General features: G+C 34.1%; 2 protein-coding genes across 2 annotated transcripts in view; both read left to right on the top strand.

Moving 5' to 3' along the window:
• Positions 1 to 8,179: 8,179 nt before the first annotated feature.
• Cbr-amx-2 lies at positions 8,180 to 14,816 on the top strand (the record flags this gene model as incomplete). Its single annotated transcript, XM_002646051.1, has 14 exons — positions 8,180 to 8,284; positions 8,529 to 8,709; positions 8,764 to 8,887; positions 9,400 to 9,553; positions 9,780 to 9,960; positions 10,738 to 10,863; positions 11,109 to 11,267; positions 12,094 to 12,235; positions 12,400 to 12,554; positions 13,355 to 13,696; positions 13,910 to 13,983; positions 14,130 to 14,268; positions 14,529 to 14,621; positions 14,671 to 14,816. The coding sequence occupies 14 exons, from the start codon at positions 8,180 to 8,182 to the stop codon at positions 14,814 to 14,816; spliced, it is 2,121 nt and encodes a 706-aa protein (XP_002646097.1).
• Positions 14,817 to 15,251: 435 nt separating this feature from the next.
• The window catches only part of CBG07968, a gene marked incomplete at both ends in the record, with an annotated part of 3,302 nt that continues 1,019 nt past the window's right edge, over positions 15,252 to 17,534 (top strand). The window contains 5 exons of the mRNA XM_002646050.1: positions 15,252 to 15,338; positions 15,398 to 15,518; positions 15,570 to 15,644; positions 16,475 to 16,583; positions 16,638 to 16,782. Of these exons, the coding sequence (XP_002646096.1) occupies positions 15,252 to 15,338; positions 15,398 to 15,518; positions 15,570 to 15,644; positions 16,475 to 16,583; positions 16,638 to 16,782 (537 nt within the window). The remainder of the gene's footprint in view (positions 15,339 to 15,397; positions 15,519 to 15,569; positions 15,645 to 16,474; positions 16,584 to 16,637; positions 16,783 to 17,534) is intronic.

Raw genomic sequence — 17,534 nt, 5'->3', positions numbered from 1 at the left:
TTTAACTTTTTTTTTCCAATTTTCAATTGTTTTTCAGAATTTTGTGTGTGTGTGTTTTTTTTTTAATTTTTTAAATATTTGGAAATTGTTATTTTTCAGAATTTTGGGTGTCTTTTAATTTTCAAAATATTTGCAAATTAATTTTTATTAATTTTTAAATTTTAATTTTTTTTTTCAGAATTTTAAGATTTTAATTTTTTTTTTGTTTAATGTTTCAAAATTTAAATTTTTTGATTTTTCCAGATTTCTAATTGTTAAAGTTTTTGAAAATAAAAATAAAAAATTCCAATTTTCTTAATTTCTAAATTTTGAAAACTTTGAAAATCTCAAATTTCGCAACGAAATTGAAAAATTCCAAATTTTCAAAAATTCCCAAAATTCAGAAATCAAAAAAAAAGTTTTTTTCCAAAATTTTTTTTTCAAAGTTTCAAATTCCCGTCTTCTTCCCTTTTAAATAGCATAGCCAATTTTAATTTCCCAACATATTTCATCCATCAAACGTCTCGTAAATAACCTTTTCGAGATTACCATCAGAATTCCACTCTAATTCCAATTCAGAAGACGTTAACGTCTTCTAGAAAATGGAAAAACCAGAGATAACATCAAAAATGTTATGAAAAAAGGGAAAGAGAGAACGCCCAAGGTCGATCCGCCTCATTTTTTTTTGGCTTTCTCTCCTTTTTCAAGAAATTGATCTATCCTTTTTTCTCCTTTTTCTAATAAATCACATATTCTTGGGGTTTAGATTTTCTTTTCCCTTTTTTCTCTGCGTCTCTCTATCTCTTTTTCTTATGGTTATCAAGCCTGCAAAACGTATAGTTATGTTTGATTTTGATAATGCTGTGGCCAAAATTTCCAAAATCACCCGAAAATTTGAACTTTGCCAACGTTGAGCCTGATATTATGTTACTGATATTATGATAAACATTTTATCAATTGATCACTTTTTGATATCTTATACAGGAATTTAGGTAAACAGGCTTAAAGGGACAGATGCCTCCCTCCCCCCTCCTTATCTCCTCACCTCTCGGGAGGTACCATTTCTTTGAGCCGATATAACCTATTTCCTGTGAAAAATATAAAGTTTTTGTCAATTGATAAAATGTTGTTGATATTATGATAAACACTTTATCAGTTGTCAACTGTTTGATATCTTTTACAGAAAATGAGATAAATAAGCTTAAAAGGACAGTTTACCCCCCCCCCCCTTTTCCTTGCCTCTCACCTCTCGCCAGGTCCGATTACTTTGAACCAATTTATCTTGGTTCCCATAAGAGATATAAAAATTTTGTCAACTGATAAATTTTTGGTGATATTATGACAAACATTTTATCAGCTGATAACTTTTTGATATCTGTTACCGCAACCGAGATATATGGGCTCAGAGTTGACGGTTCAAAACGAGGCGGGAAGTAATGTCAATGACCATTTGGAATACCTACAAAACACAGTTAAGCTTTTTGGATTTTACTGAAATTTTGCAACGTTACTAAACAGAAATAGAGCTTCATTTTGATAATTTACAACTTATTGATAACAATTCATCCGAATGAGATAAAACGCTTCAAAGTGTGGCTTTCGATGTCAGCTATTTTAGCACTCAGTAGTTTTCAAGCGTTATATCTCATCAGAGCGCGTTTGCACAAAAAAGTTATCAACTATAAAAATGAAGCTCTATTTTTGTTTAGTATACCTGTAAATTTTCAATAGAATCCCACAAATTCTACTATATTTTCAGACTTTTGAAAGTTACGGTATTCCTCATTTTTCCAGTTATGACATTTCTCCTTTTTAGTGCTTTTTAAATTCTGTTTTCTTCAAATTCTTCAATCAATGTTATCACTGAGGCTTAGAAAAGACTACAAACTACAAATTTTAACCCATTTCACACGTTTTTTTGCTCCGGTATTTGCTCTTCCTTCCTCCTCTAGCTACTAGGATTTCTTGTTTTTCTTTTCTTTGATTCTTTAGGTAAATATTTGGGTGAATAGCAACAAAAGGTGCTAGGTACTAAAAAATGTGTTAGCCAGTGTAAGAAATTTGAAAAAAAATTTAAATTTAAATTTAAAAAATAAAAATTGAAAATTAATTTCTAAATGTTTATTTTTTAAAATCTTTTTTCGCTTAAAAATTCCCAAAAATCCTAATTTTTAAAATTTTTCAATTTTTATTCAATCAATTTTTTCTGATTTTCGGTTCCAATTTTCTCAAATTTCATCCCTTTTTCCCTTTTTTTTTGGTCATTAGTTCGCCAAAGGAGGACTTTGAAACTTTAATTAATTCAAAAAAAAAAAAACCAAAAAGAAAAAATTCATAGATACAATCTCTTTGTTCCAGAATAGAACCTTTGTCCTTGTCCATTTCTCTTCTGAATTCTTCAGACAGTCACCGTCGTTTTCATCATAATCAGCACCAAAAATCTTTACATACTAATATCTATAAACCTCTATACACATACCTTATACTGTAATTGTTCTTGATTTATTTGCATCGTTGTGTAATTTTACAACGTTTTTTTTAGAGGGAATTTCTGTTCCTCTCTCTCTCTCTTTCTCTCTCTCTCTTTTCCTATAGATCATAGGTTTTGATTTTGAAACGTTTCGGCTAATTTTGTAATATTGCATTTTCCCGCACAAGATCCTTCAAATGACATTGGACCTTGCTGAAAATACACAGAACTTCTAAACAAAAATAAAGCTTCAGTTTTGTAAGTGACAACGTTTCCGTGCAAACGCGCTCTAATGAGATATGTAGCTCTAAACCAGCCATGTGCAAAAACGCCCCAGTCTGGAACGTTATTTGGAGCGCTCTATCTCGGCTGTATTCATTTTTATCAATAAGTGGTCAACTACAAAAATGAAATTTTATTTTTGTTTAGTACCTTTGCAAAATTTCAGGCTTATCCATTAAAATCTACTATTTCATTTTCAACTAAACTCATTTTCAACTAAAAAATACCCCCCCCCCCCCCTCCCTACCCTCAAAAACTGTCAAATTTGATCCTTTATATCTAATTTCCTGTGTAAGATATCTAAAAGTTGTCACCAGTCAAAAAAAAAAATTGTTATCATAATATCGGCAATATTTTATCAGTTTATCACTTTTTGATATCTTTCACAGTAATCGAGATAAATTGACTAAAAATTATCGGGCCTCCTGTGGGGGGAAACAGCTAACGGAGGGGGCATCTGTCCCTTTGAACTCATTTATCTCGGTTCCTGCGAAAGATATCAAAAATGTGTCAACTGATAAAATACTGCTGATTTTATGATAAACAATTTATTAGTTGCAAACTTTTTTAAATCTTTTAGGGAAATCGAGATAAATTGGTTAAAACTGGAGATACCGTAATCATCTTTGAGCCTATTTATCTGGCTTACTGTAAGAGATATCAAAAAGTGATAAACTGACAAAATGTTTATCATAATTTTAAGAATACTTATATAAAACATTCTGGCCTCTAGTTGAACCAATAAACTCTAATACCTAAGAACACATTTTCCCTGCAAAAACCCCCCAAAAATCCCCCCTGAAATAACCTTTGAAGAGGGTGTCAAATATTAAGAACACAAGAAGAAATTGCTGAGCAAATAGAGACAAAAAATTGTGCTCAAGCAGAAAGTGCTCTTTGAAAAACTGTGTTCTGTTTCAAACTACCTTTTGAAACAATAGGATTTCTCATCTACGTGGCAATTTTTCGGAGCAAGACATGGCAAATAAAGGGAGGGGGAGGGGTAAGGTGTCAAAAACCAGGTCCATTTTTTTTGGAAATACAATGTTCATGTTCTCGGGGAGAGACTAGTTGAGCCGAAAAGTATACTTTTTGGGGAATAGAAGAGGTATCAGGTTACCATTTTCCTTGTTGACAACCTTTGGTTAGGGAAGAAACAGAGCATAACTTTTTTCGTAGTCGTCAGATTTTTATAAAACTTAAAAATTTGGATTTGTCTGTTTTTAAGGGTCTTGATAGTTGTTTGAAAGTTTTAAAAATTTGAATTTTGAAAGAAGTTAGAAGGTAATTGCTTCAGGGGTAGGGTACCTCGCAGTGTAGTGGGTTTGGTAGCTTTTAAGCGTTATATCTCATTAGAGCGCGTTTGCACAAAAAAGTTGCCAACTACAAAAATAAAGCTCTATTTTTGTTTAGTAAACTTGCACAATTTCAGCTTAATCCAAGAAAGCTTAATCCAAAGAATATTGTATTTTTAAACACTAAAACGATTTGCACTAAAATTCAGCTTTTTTTGGTTTTTTTGGCTGATACAGTAATCTTTTCCAAATGTTTTAGATTTCTGGTACTTTATGAATCTTGTAGATTTGCAAACTTTCATCTTGTTCTGATTTTTGTTCCTGTTTGACCAAACTCCTCGAATGATCGCTTCCAAAACCCATAGCTAGAGCCATAGGCTTCCATTTTCCACGTCATTTCTTTTTTTTTTGTGATCTACAAAGGAAAATCTTGATCTCTCTTTCTTTTTCTCAATGATTCCAAGATCATGCACACCCGATTTCTTTTTTGCTCCGTAGCTTTTTGAGCAGAGCCGACGTAATGCCATCCAATAGTTTGTGGAGAGAGAGAGAGAGGGAGAGAGACGCAGAGAAATAGAGGAAGAGGTATTGGTTACCCAATACTATTCATGATATCCCTATATTCAGGTCTGACCAGTTGAGATTTTCCAGATTGTTCTATTCCATTTTATAGGATTTTTTGAGTTACCGTAAAACCTGTAAAAGAAGGGCCCCTCACATTGTCAAGTTTGAACTTATTTATCTCAGCTCCTATAAGAGATATCAAAAAGTGATCAACTGATAAAATGTAGCTGATATTATGATAAACAATTTATTAGTTGACAACTTTTTTAAATCTTTCAAAATAAATGAGATATATCGGCTAAAAGAGACAGGCCCGCCCCCCCCCCTTTCCTCTCACCCCTAGGGAGGTCCACTTACTTTGAGCTCAATTATCTCACTTCTTTTGAAAGATATCAAAAAGCGGTCAACTGATAAAATGTTGGTGATATCATGATAAACATTTTATCAGTTTACCACTTTTTGATACCTCAAATTTAGATATTTTAAAAATAAAAATGCACGGGCATCATTTTGCTGCTATTTAGGATTATCTGTGAAAATTTGAGAAGTTTTGTTCCCGTGGGGACCTTGCTAGGGCCCACGATCCAAGGGTACATCGAGGGTACATCGAGTTCTTAGGGTACATTGGTTCTGAGGGTACATGGGATCTTAGACTGTAAGGCGTTTTAGCCTAAGCCTATAATTTTGAGCAGAAATCAAAATAGTATGTATAAAAATATTGATTTACTTTTTTTTGTCCACCTACATGTACCGAACAATCCAATGTACCCTTGGAACCAATGTACCCTTTTTCGATGTACCCTTGGATACTGGGCCCCTTGCTAGGGCCCGCTAACCGGAAACAAACGGACACACGCACACACATACAGAATTTGGTGATATTTCATTCCAAAAAAAATTTGTAAAACAATTCCCAGGATCCCAGAATCTTCATGAAATTCTAAAAATCCGTTTCCCAGATTTTTTTTTTCTCGATTTCCTGTTTTTTATTGTTCATTTTGACTCAAAAATTCTCATTTTTCAAGTGCTATGTCGATTCTCCTCTATTCAAATTCTCAAAAAATCCCCAAAAAAACGTCTGTGTACTTTTTCTTTTTGCTCTTTTCCGCCGGAACTTTTGCTCAAATTTCACCCGCCTCCTCTTCAAAAAGTGCGTTTCTTGTTTCTCTGCGTCTCTCATACTGTACACACTCTCTCGCTCTCTTTTTGGAGGATGAGACATTTTTTAACGGAAAAGAACACGTCTTGACGGACGAGAGACAAAGATGACATGAGTTCATTTTTATGCTCATTTTTTGAGGGGGTTACTGTAGTTTTTCGGATTTTCGAAATTAACAAATTTCATCGAGTAGAAGCCCATTCAAGTCGCCGTGAGGTCAATTATCTCATTTCTTTTGAAAGATATCAAAAAGTTGTCAACTGATAAAATGTTTATCATAATATCACCAATATTTTATTAGTTGACATATTTTTGATATCTCTTATAAGAAGCAAAATAAGTTGAATCAAAGTAGTCGGACCTCCCGAAAAATGAGGAAGAGGGGAGGGGGGGGGGGGGGCACCTCTTCATTTAAGCACATTTATCTCTGTTCCTGTCAAAGATATCAAAAAGTTGTCAACTGATAAAATATTTTTCATAAAATCAGCAATATTTTATTAGTTGACAAAATTTTGTTATCAATTACAGGAATCGAAATAATTGAGCTCAAAGTTGTATGCAAATTTTCGATTTAAATGATTTTTTAAAATTTCCGAATTTCCTAAATTTTTTCTAATTTTTGAATTTTCTAAGTTTTTCAATTTTTGGAAAAAGCTCATTTGGATTTTTCGAATTTTCAAAATTTTTTGAATTATTCCCAATTTTCCGAGTTTCTCATCTTTTTCGTGTGTAAAAATTGCAAGCTCAATAGAAAAAAATTACTGTAGAACAAATATCGGGTTACTGTATTTTTTTTGTAAATTTTGGATTTTTTAACTTTTTTCAATTTTTCGAATTTTCAGAAAATTTTTAAAATTTGCGAGTTTTAAACTTTTCGAGTATTCTGAATTTCGGAACTGTTAAAATTTTTTTAAACATTTTTTATTAAAAAGGATTACTGTAGTAGTCAGTTTTGAATTTTTTCTGAAATTTCCAAATTAAAAAATTTTCGGAATTCTCTCCTAATTTCTAGAAATTCCTGAATTTCAGATTTTTTGGCTATCTGAAAATTTTTTAATATTCTAATTTAATGGATTTTTTGATTTTCAAAATTTCCGAATTTTTGAATTTCAGATTTTTCCAAATTCCTGCTTTTTCAAAAATCTTCCTTTTCTCTAAATCTCTTCTCCTTCCACACTATTTCTTCTATTTCTAAAAAAAAATCATAAGTTCATCTAGAAACTAATACCAATACTTTTTTTGAATATTTACTTTTTCCTCCTCCTCCCCCCATCTGTAAATAATCTCCTCTCGTTTTCACTTTCTCCGAAAATGACATAATAGTCTTCGAAAGGACACAAGAAGACTAAGGGTACTTAGATACCCTCTCTTTTAGCTTTTTCACACTTTTCTACAAGCCAGAAAAACATTAAAAAACATTTTGCCATAGAGAGGAGTCGAACCCGTGACCTCTTGAACCAAAAGCAGCGACGTTAGCCTGTTGGCCAAGTGTGCGAAATAAAGCAGGAGATGCGGAAGGCGTATAACAAAGAGGGAGTTTTAGAGAGCTCGTGGCGGTGGGAAAGTCTTTTTGAGGAATTTTTGAAATCAAAAAATGAGGAAATGGAAATTTGGAATTCTCATAAAATTAGAATTTCTGATGATTTCTACCTTATTTTTTGCCCATTTTTTGCTAAATTCAATAGAACCAATTCTCTCTTCTCCTTGTACTTTTTTTCCACCATTTTTTTGTGTCCTATTACCCATCAATCAAACGGGAGAGGGGTCATTGAGGGAAAAGAAAGGAATTCCTCAAATATTGTACTTTTTTTGAAAAAAGTTTTTTTTTCTAGAATAATTTCCTTTTCTGGAATTCAGTGACCATAACTGGTTTCCTGCGCCTGGTTCCTTTAATGGAATTTTGATTGAAAAGTGACTGTCTGGACAACATTTTTATTGGTTTTTGATACACTATTAACATTTCTTAGATTTTGAAAATTTAAAAATTGTAGAAATTCGATTTTCTGAATAAAACAACGAAAAATTTCATATTTGAGTTTCCCAAAAATTTTCATTTTCCCCCATTCGCCCCACCGCCAGCTCCCTTTTCCTCCCCCTTCCTATACCATATTCGCATCTACTTCCTCAACTGCGCGTGTGGCCTACTGGCTAGCGCTCCTGCTTTTTGATCACAAGGCCACAGGTTCGACTCCTCCACCCTACCAGACTCTTTTTGCTTCTTTGATAGTGTTAGATTACAACATCCTTTTGTATTTCATAGATACTTTTCCTCTTTTCTCTCAATCCTGACATCCGTAAACTTGTTTATTTACCTTCTCCTTACCCAGTATATAGTTAACCCAGTTGACACGACTCATAGAGCATTTGGATCATCTTACCCGATATAAAAACCCATAGAATTTTCTCAATTTTCAGCAATCTAAACCAAAAATGTTACGATGGTGTCTCCTAATACTCTGCGTCTCTGCACAACAGCCGTCTCAACAGCCTGTCCAGCAACCACCATCTGCCAGTATCAATAGTTCTAATATTCAAGTAAGTTTGAGAATTTTGATTTTGTTACAGTAAGATAAAACAAGAAATTTTAGGAATTTCAGTTTTTGAATTTTCGAAATTGGACCATTTTGAAGCGAGTTATGGGCTTTTGAATGTTTACTGAGGCTTACGCTACAAACTACAAAATTTTCTAAGTCTCAGTAAAACTTAAAAATGCTCTAACTCGGCTCATTTTCATCCGTTTTCGATGATTTTTTCACCAAAATGCTTGAAATGTTTCCAGCAATCCATCTACGACGTCATCGTAGTGGGAGCAGGCCTAACGGGCCTAACAGCGGCTCGAAACATTCAGCAATCCAGGCCGGGCTTGTCGGTTTTAGTCCTAGAGGCTCGTGGACAAGTGGGTGGTAGAGTACGGTATGCAACCATGCAGACCAGGAATGGAGTGGAATTTTTGGACACTGGTAGGTTGTTCGGAGGGGCGCATTTGTATTTTTTTGAAAATTTCAAATTTTCAGGATCCCAATTTATTTCTCCAACTGACACCGAATTATTGGCACTGATCCAACAGTTGAATGTTCTGACCAACCAACAATTGACATGTGGAAATAATACGGTATTCCAGCAAACGAGAAGGAAGAGGTAAGACTACAAACTACAAAAAAAATTGTAAATCTTTAGTGAAAAAACGAGGTTTGTAGGATTTTTATATATGTATTGATATTACAAAGACTGCAAAGACTACAAAGACTACAAAAACTACATTTTTTGATTTTAGAATTTTCCAGAATTTTTCCAGAATTTTTTTTTGAAAATTCTAGAAATTTCTGAGATAATGTTTTAGGTTAGGTTGTAGTTTTTGTAGTCTGTGATTTTTGTAGTTTAAAAAATCTCAGATTAATCTGAAATTTTCTGAAAATGTGAAAAATCCAGAAATACAGAAAAAAAGTTTTGAAGACTATTTTTATAGATTGCAGTTGTTGTAGTTTGTAGTTTGTAGTTTGTATTTTATATTTTGTCATAAAACATTTCTGAAAATTGGATAAAATTCAGATTTTTTTGACAAATCAAAAATGTCGAAAAATTAGTTTGTAGTTTGTAGTTTTTGTAGTTTTTGTAGTTTTTGTAGTTTTTGTAGTCTTAAATATTTCCAGACAATTATCTTTCCAACAACAATGGAGCACCACACTCTTCTCGGATCTCATCAATTCTCCAGAGCTCATTGGAAACCTCACAAATACCTCTGTGGCTGCAATGTCCCAACAAATGGACACTACTGATGCCGATTCTGTGAATCGATTGATGCAGGTATTAATTTTCAGATTCTCCAGATTTTTAGACAAGTTTTTGAATTTTTGAAATCGGACCATTTCTAGCAAAGTTATGGGGAAAATAGGGTTGGATGGCCTAGAAAATTGAAATTTGGGAAACTCGGCTGCTATTGCTCAGCTTAAAAAGTTGTGGATCTCAAAATCGATTTAGTCTAAAAATTTGAACAAAAAATCTGAAAAACATTTTTTTTTTCAATTTCCAGACCTTCTTCGACGCTCCAGGAGAGCAAGTATCAGAAGTTCAGCTAGCTTTAACGTGTTCCAGTCAAAATGCGACAGCTGTTGAGATTTTAAGAAGATTCGGTCATGGACAAAGTCTTTTAGCTCAAGGAGGAATGAATGAAGTTGTCAGGCGGTTGGCAGATGGACTATTGATTGAGTATAGTCAACGAGTGGTGTCAGTTAATGATGGTTAGTACATATTCAGAAAAAGCAAAAAATTTGAGACATTTTAGTAAAAACATCACTGAAATCGGATGAAAATGAGCTGAGATAGAGCGATTTTAAGTTTTACTGAGGCTTAGCAGATTTTGTAGTTTGTAGTCTTAGCCTCAATAAAGCGCCCCCCCCCCGCCTTTTCCCTTTACTGAGGCTAAGCGACTACAAACCACATTTCTTTAGCCTCAGTAAAGCTCTTTTCTACACTGCCATGTGATATTTACTGAGGCTTAGACTACAATCTACAAACAAACTAAGCCTCAGTAAAACTTCAAAGTGTTGTAACTCGGCTTATTTCCATTCGTTTTTGATGATTCTTTTTGCAAAATGTTTGGAATTTTTGATGTTCTTCAAATATAAAAGCTTTTGAATATTCCAGAATTTCGAAAAAAATAAATACAATTTCAAAATTTTGATTCTCAAAACTCAAAAAATGGAAAAATTAAAAGTTTGTAGTCGGAAATCTGGAATTCCACCAATTTGAGGCATTTTAGTAGAAAAATCATTGAAAACGGTTGGAAATGAACTGAGTTAGAGCGCGTTGAAGTTTTACTGAGGCTTAGGAAATTTTTGTAGTTTGTAGCCTAAGCCTCAGTAAAACTTCAAAGTGCTATAACTAGCTTCGTTCTCGACCAATTTTGATGGTTTTTTTCACCAAATTGAATGGATTTTTTTTGCTTTTTTGCATAAATTATAAAAAAGAATTGTTATCATATTTTTCAGCCGCCTTCCCAGCCGTTGTCCAAACGTCAACTGGACGCCGTTTCAGTGCCCGTCAGGTCATTGTGGCTGTACCAATTCCAACATTGGAGAATATCGATTTGGTACCAACTCCAGAAGCACCATTTCAGCAATTGATTCGTGAGTTTTTAGAAAATTTCTGAAATCTTGAAATTCGAAAAAAAAAATTGAATTTACAATTTTTGGAGTTTCGAAAAATTTGAAATTTGAAGAAAAAAGTTCCTAGCATATCTGAAATTCCAGGAAAACCAAAAATTTATAAAAAAAGCAAATTGATAGATTTTGATGTTCCAGAAAATTTCACAATTTCAAATTTTCGAAAATCCTAAAATTCAAAAACCAGAAATTTCCAGAAAACTACGGACCAACTGGCCACGCCTACTACTTCACGATGTCTTTCCAACGAGCCACGTGGCGTTTGAATGGGCGGAGCGGAAAAGTGATTTATACATCGCAAAGTGGTCCATTGGTCTGGCTGACCACTTTTGACACGACATTTGCATCAAGTTGTGGTCCGTTCTTCTTAACAAATAGAAAAAAATTGCTGTCATTTTGAGCCAAAAATCGTTTAAAACGGTTGAAAATGGGCCGAGTTAGAGCGACTTTAAGCTTTACTTAGGCTTAGGAAGTTTTGTAGTTTGTAGTGTAGCCTCAGTAAACCTTCAACTGTCCGTAACTCGCTCCGTTTTCTACCGATTTGAGTTATTTTTTCACTAAAATTTAGAGAATTTTAGCAGTTTCTGGTTTTTTTTTAATTTGAAGGAATGTTAATACTTTAAAGGTGGGGGGGGGGGACATGAAAAAAATAATGTTCTCGAAATTCCGTTCAAAGATGCCCCTCGAGGAGTTGAACTTGTGAGGGCGATGATTGAGGGTGCGGCGCCGCTACCGACTGAGCCACGCGGGCAAAGAGAAAGCGCACGCCCGATTGCATACATAAAGACGAGGACGACAGCTGTACGCAGAGTGACATTATGCGTTGTACACCGTCACGGTAGAATGCATACTCTGGCCCCGAAAATCCCCCGTAAAATCTCCTGTCCCCCCACCTTTAAAAACAAAAAAAAAACAAAATGTTTGGAATTTTCTAGACTACAAACTACATTGAAAATAGAAAAAATTCCAGGAAGTTTAGGCCAAAAATCATTGAAAATGGTTGAAAATGAGCCGAATTACAGTGCATTGAAGTTTTACTGAGGCTTACACTACAAACTACAATATTCTCTACGCCTCAGTAAAACTTCGATTACGCATGACTCAGCTCCCAGTGGACCAATTTAAATGAAACAAAAAGCAAAATGATGGAAATTTCCTAGACTACAAACAGTATATTTTCAGACAATTCCACATCCGCTTCATCTTCTCTCTGGGGAATTGCTCATTTCTCTTATGATGTTCCGTTTGAGACAAGAAAGAAGTTGTACATTCAAGCGATTATGTATTCTTTGAGATTCGCCGATTTTTCGCCATTGGATTGCACGTAAGTATAGTCTTTGTTGTCTTTGTAGCCACTACAGTAATTCCATTCTTAATTTCTGAAATGTTTTGCTTAAAATTCCATAATTTTTCATTTTTTAAACAATTTTCAGACTCTATTTCAATTTTTTTTGCTAATTTCTGACTACAGTAATCCCCTTTTTTCAGTGATGTCAATTTCGCGACTGATGATTTGGCTAAAGGATCAATTCCAACGCTAAGATTGAATATTCCAATGGAATCTTTAAAATATTTAAATGATTTCCATACTTTGTACCAAAATGTACACATTGCAACAGCTGATATCTCATCGAATAGTCTTGGTGAGTTAATTGGTCAATTAAGAAATTAACTATATAAATTTTGAGATAAAAATCATTGAAAACGGTTGAAAATGAGAAGAATTAGTGCGCTTTGAAGTTTTTACTGAGGCTTAGAAAGTTTTGTAGTTTGTAGTCAATGGAATTTACTGGATTTTTGATGCCTTTATGATTTTGAATCTAAGATTTTTTAAAAAATGCTGAAATTTAAAAATTTAAGAAATTCGAAATTTCAGAATTTCAGAATTTTAGAATTTCAGATTTTTTTTTCAAAATGTTCCCATGTTTTCTTATTTTTCTAATTTTCAGAATTATAACTTTTCAGTGTTCCAATTTTTGAAAAGGTTTGAATTTTTTGAAATTTTCAGAGTTTTCAAAAATTTCAAAACCTCCTGAAATGTGAAAAAAACCCAATTTCAGAAAATTTCGTGAAAAAATCATAAAAATCGGTTAAAAAATAAGCGAGTTACGTGCATTTGAAGTTTTACTGAGGCTTAGGGAGCCTTGTAGTTTGTAGTCTAAGCCTCAGAAAAGTGCATGTACCTTTACTTAGGCTTACACTTCAAACTACAATATCTTTAAAGATTTTTAGCAAGACATTTTTCAAAACAAACCAAAACTGGCCGAGTTACAACTCCTCGTAGTTTTTACTTTGGCTTACACTACAAACTACAAAATCTTCTAAGCTTCAGTAAAACTTAAAAACGCGATATCTCGGCTCATTTTCGTCCGTTTTCGATGGTTTTTTGAGCTATTTGTGCGAAATTTTTTGTAGAATTTTTTAGAATTAAATTTTTCTCTAGGGACAATGAACGGAGCAGTGCATTCCGGCTCAGCTGTGAGCAATTACGTCCTTCAAATGCTGTCAGCTGCCGATGCTCAAAGAAATGAGCTGCTCAGAGATACTCCTGTAGAATCCACGACTCCATATGTCTACAGCACCTCTTCTCACTATCCACCAGCCATGTTTGCTGCTGAAATTCCAGCACACGTTCAGAATCAGACGAGAATTCAGAATTCTCCCCTGACGCCATCAAATTCCACGTCATCTGGAACATTCCGATATGAAACAAGTTCACAGTATCCAAGTACAGTACAACCACCAACCACAACCACTATGAAACATTTTAGTTTTGGAAATTTGGGTGAGATTTTTTTTTAAAAATCGAAATTTTTGAAAAAAAAAATTTTGGATTTTTTTGAGTTTTTTGAAATTTTTTGAGTTTTATAAGATTTTTAAAACTAGAATTTTCAAAATTTCACTCATTTTAAATGACAAAAAGCACCATGGCGGCCTAGAAAATTCGAAAAACTCGGCCACCACCTCTGAAAATTAGAATTATCGATTTTTCTTCCAGACAACTCTACAAATAACGAAGAACCAGCGGCAGTTCTCTACGATAGTCCACCGCAACAGGCTCAGCCAACTTTGGTAAGAAATTTAGACATTTTAGCCATAGAGCGCGTTTGTAGGCTCTCAAAATTTGAAAAATATCGATTTTCTTGGTTTTACGGCGTTTTTTCCGAAAAAAATTCTAAATGGAGCGCGATTTTCATTAAAAAAAAGGGATTTTTCAGAATTACTCAACGACGTTTGCGTATTCCACTTCCAGTGTAATGCCGCCAGTCGTGCCGATCGAAACGACAACGATTCGACATTTTAGTAATGGAAATTTGAACGAAACGAGTACAGCTCAATCGCCAGCTGTCCAAAGAGGTAAAAAAAAAGAGGAAATTTGAAGAATTTTGAGCCGAAAACCGTTGAAAACGGTCGAGAATGAGCCAAGTTAGAGCGATTTTAAATTTCCCTGAGGCTTAGGAAGTTTTGTAGTTTGTAGTCTTAGCCTCAGTAAAAGTTAAAAACGCTGTAACTCGCTTCATTTTTATCCATTTTCAATGATTTTTAGACCAAACTTTTTGGGAATTTTTTGTAGTTTGTAGTCTGTAGTTTGTAGTCTGTCTACTCATCAATTTCAGACGACCCTTCAATCCTAATAAACCAGCAACAAAATGGATATGTTTACTCAACATCGACCCACTATCCAATTCAATTATCTTCGAATAGGAACAGTAAGGAAACATTTTGTAGTTTGTAGTCTCCAAAATATCGATTTTTCAGTAAATGCCCGTGCGACACCATCTCCAGAAATCGTTCAGCAACTTCAAGAAGTCTCTGAAAGTGCCACGAATTTCACGTCACTCCAGCTGGCATCCAGTTTGACACAACTCGTACAGTCTCTTCTGACGACGTTACGTCTTCAGTGACCTAGGAATTTTCTGAAATTTATTGATTTTCCCACCCAATACGTGTCGTTTTCAAAGCTTTTTCTCCAGTTTTTCTCGGTCGTTCACCCGATTTCTGCATTTTGCTTCTTGTAAAAAATAAAATTTACTTTTAAATTGATTTATTTTATGGCTGTTTTGCTAGATTTTAAGCGGAAAATATCTGAAAAATAGAAATCTCATTTGAAAATATCGCAATTCGCGCGCATTCGTTCTTTTGTGCATTCTGACGTGACGGTGTTTACACCAGAAAATGCGCTGTATCGTACGACACCTCAAATTTATGTCATTTGTTCTAATGTTCAGTCTGAAAAACTTAATTTTTAGCCGTTTTCCTCCGTTTTTAAAGCTTTTTTTGGTTTTAAATGATTTTTAACACTATTTTCAGTCGAAAAACCCCCTAAAAATCTTTGAAAAATGGCTCCGGCGAAGCGAAAATTAAATTTCGACAATTCAGCGGACTCAACGATGAATTTCGAAGCAGATGATAATTTTCCAAGACAAGTGAGGCACTACAAAATACACTGAAGGCAGAATTTTTCAAAAAAATTCTCGATTTTCAGTGGAAAATCCAAGGAATCGATATCGACGAGCGAATTCAGCGTCTAAGAGATGAGCTACGCGCTCAGGGGCATCATCCAGCACAAAATGCGGTTGTGGATCCGAATTCGAAATTTCGCACAGGTGTGAGAATCGATTTTTTCGAAATTTTGCCAAAAAATCGATAGTTTTCAGAATATCGACGAATTCTAACCGCTCACTCGATCATCACCGATGCGATTCGTTTGAATCAAAAGGAGATTAGTTGGTGTACGTATTTAGAAATCTAAAGAAAAAAAATGGAAAAAAACTACATTTTGGGCCACAAATCATTGAAAACGGTTTCTTACTGAGGCTTAGCAAATTTTGTAGTTTGTAGTCAAGAAAAAATCAGAAAATTAAAAAAATCGGTCTAAAAATCATTGAAAATGGACAAAAAGGGGCCGAGATAAAGCGTTTTAAGTTTTACTGAGGCTTAGAAATTTTAGTAGTTTGTAGTCTAAGCCTCAGTAAAAATAAAACTGCTGGTTTACTGAGGCTACGGACTACAAACTACAAAACACAGTTAGCCTCAGTAAACCTACCAAAGGGAATGTGTGTACTGAGGCTAAGAGAATCTTGTAGTTTGTAGTCTGAGCCTCAATAAAGCTCGCCTTCCCATTGTTCTACTGAGGCTTAGACTACAAACTACAAAATCTTCTAAGCCTCAGTAAAAGGATCCAAACCTTCCTGGGGATTTTCGAGCTTAAAATTTTCGAATTTTTTGTAGTTTATAGTCTGTTAGTTTCAGTAAGAAATTGGTGGTTTACTGAGGTTAATGACTACAAACTACGAAACACACTTAGCCTCAGTAAACCTAGCAGAATGAAAGTTTACTAAGGCCGAAATTTTGTAGTTTATAGCCTATTAGCCTCAGTAAAGCGTCCTTCCTGTTTATTGACTTTACTGAGACTACAAACTACAAAATTTTTTAAGCCTCAGTAAATTTTCAAAATTCTCTAATTCGGCCGATTTTTAGTGAATTTTTTGCGAAATTTCGCTTTTTTTTGTAGTTTGTAGTTCGTAGTCTCTTAGCCTCAGTAAAATGAGATTTTTCGCAGACAAAAACGCGACAGAAATGATGGCCAACGACATAGACGCGTTGAAATTCCGTCGTGAGCATTTGGATAAGAGTGTGGAGGATTTGAAGAATCAACTGTCGAATCTAGAGTGGGAATTATCTCAAAAATGCCTGAAATTTCTGGAAAAATCTGAAAATTCCAGATCCAGCGTTGGAATTCTGAAATCTCAACAGCTGGCAGTGAAGAGTGTGTTGGATTTGAGAGAGGACGAATATATGGGCGGTGATGACGTGGATTCCAATTATCCAGATGATTATAACAAGTTTGGAAAGATCAGCAAGTTGTGTGTGAGTGGATGCTGAAAAATTGATTTTTTATATGTTTTATTGCATCAAAATGGGTTGAAAAATCTGTAAATTCATCCAGAAACAAAGAAAAAATTCTGATAAAATCGAAAAAATCGGTTTTATATCCTGTTTTTTTTTCAAATTTTCGCCAAAAGGAAAAATTGGAAAAACAGCGAATTTTTGAGAGAAAAGTTGATTTTTCCTGCGATTTTTAGCTATGTTTTCAGACGTTTTCAGATTTTTCAGCTATTTTTAGAGGTTCTATTCCGATTTGCCCAGCATTTTTGTGTGAAAATTGACGGCATGGTGCTTGACAAGAAAATTACTGTGGATTACTGTAGAAAACGACTGAAAATGGTCGAAAACTACCCGAGATACCGTTTTTGCTAGTTTTCCCCAAAGAAAATGCTTGATTTTAACGATTTTAAGTTTTTACTGAATCTCATCAACTTTTGTAGTTTGTAGTCGACACAAAATTTGAGCCATTTCTGAACAAAAACTAGCGAAAACGGTTGAAAATTGATCGAGAAATGCCAAGATTTCAATTTTACTGAGGCTTATGAATGCTTTGTAGTTTGTAGTGTATTAGCCTCAGTGAAAACAACTTTTCGAGAGAAAAAATTGATTTTTTCTTCGATGTTCTGCAAAATTTTCAGACCTTTTTAGGGTTTTCAGCCATTTTTGAATATTCTTTCTCGATTTTTCCACATTTTTTGTCTGAAATTTGATGGAACGGTGTATTGGATTACTGT

Source organism: Caenorhabditis briggsae, assembly GCF_000004555.2.
Source record: "Caenorhabditis briggsae complete genome, chrI, whole genome shotgun sequence".
Lineage (NCBI taxonomy): Eukaryota > Metazoa > Nematoda > Chromadorea > Rhabditida > Rhabditidae > Caenorhabditis > Caenorhabditis briggsae.
This window is presented reverse-complemented; position numbering and strand designations above follow the sequence as displayed.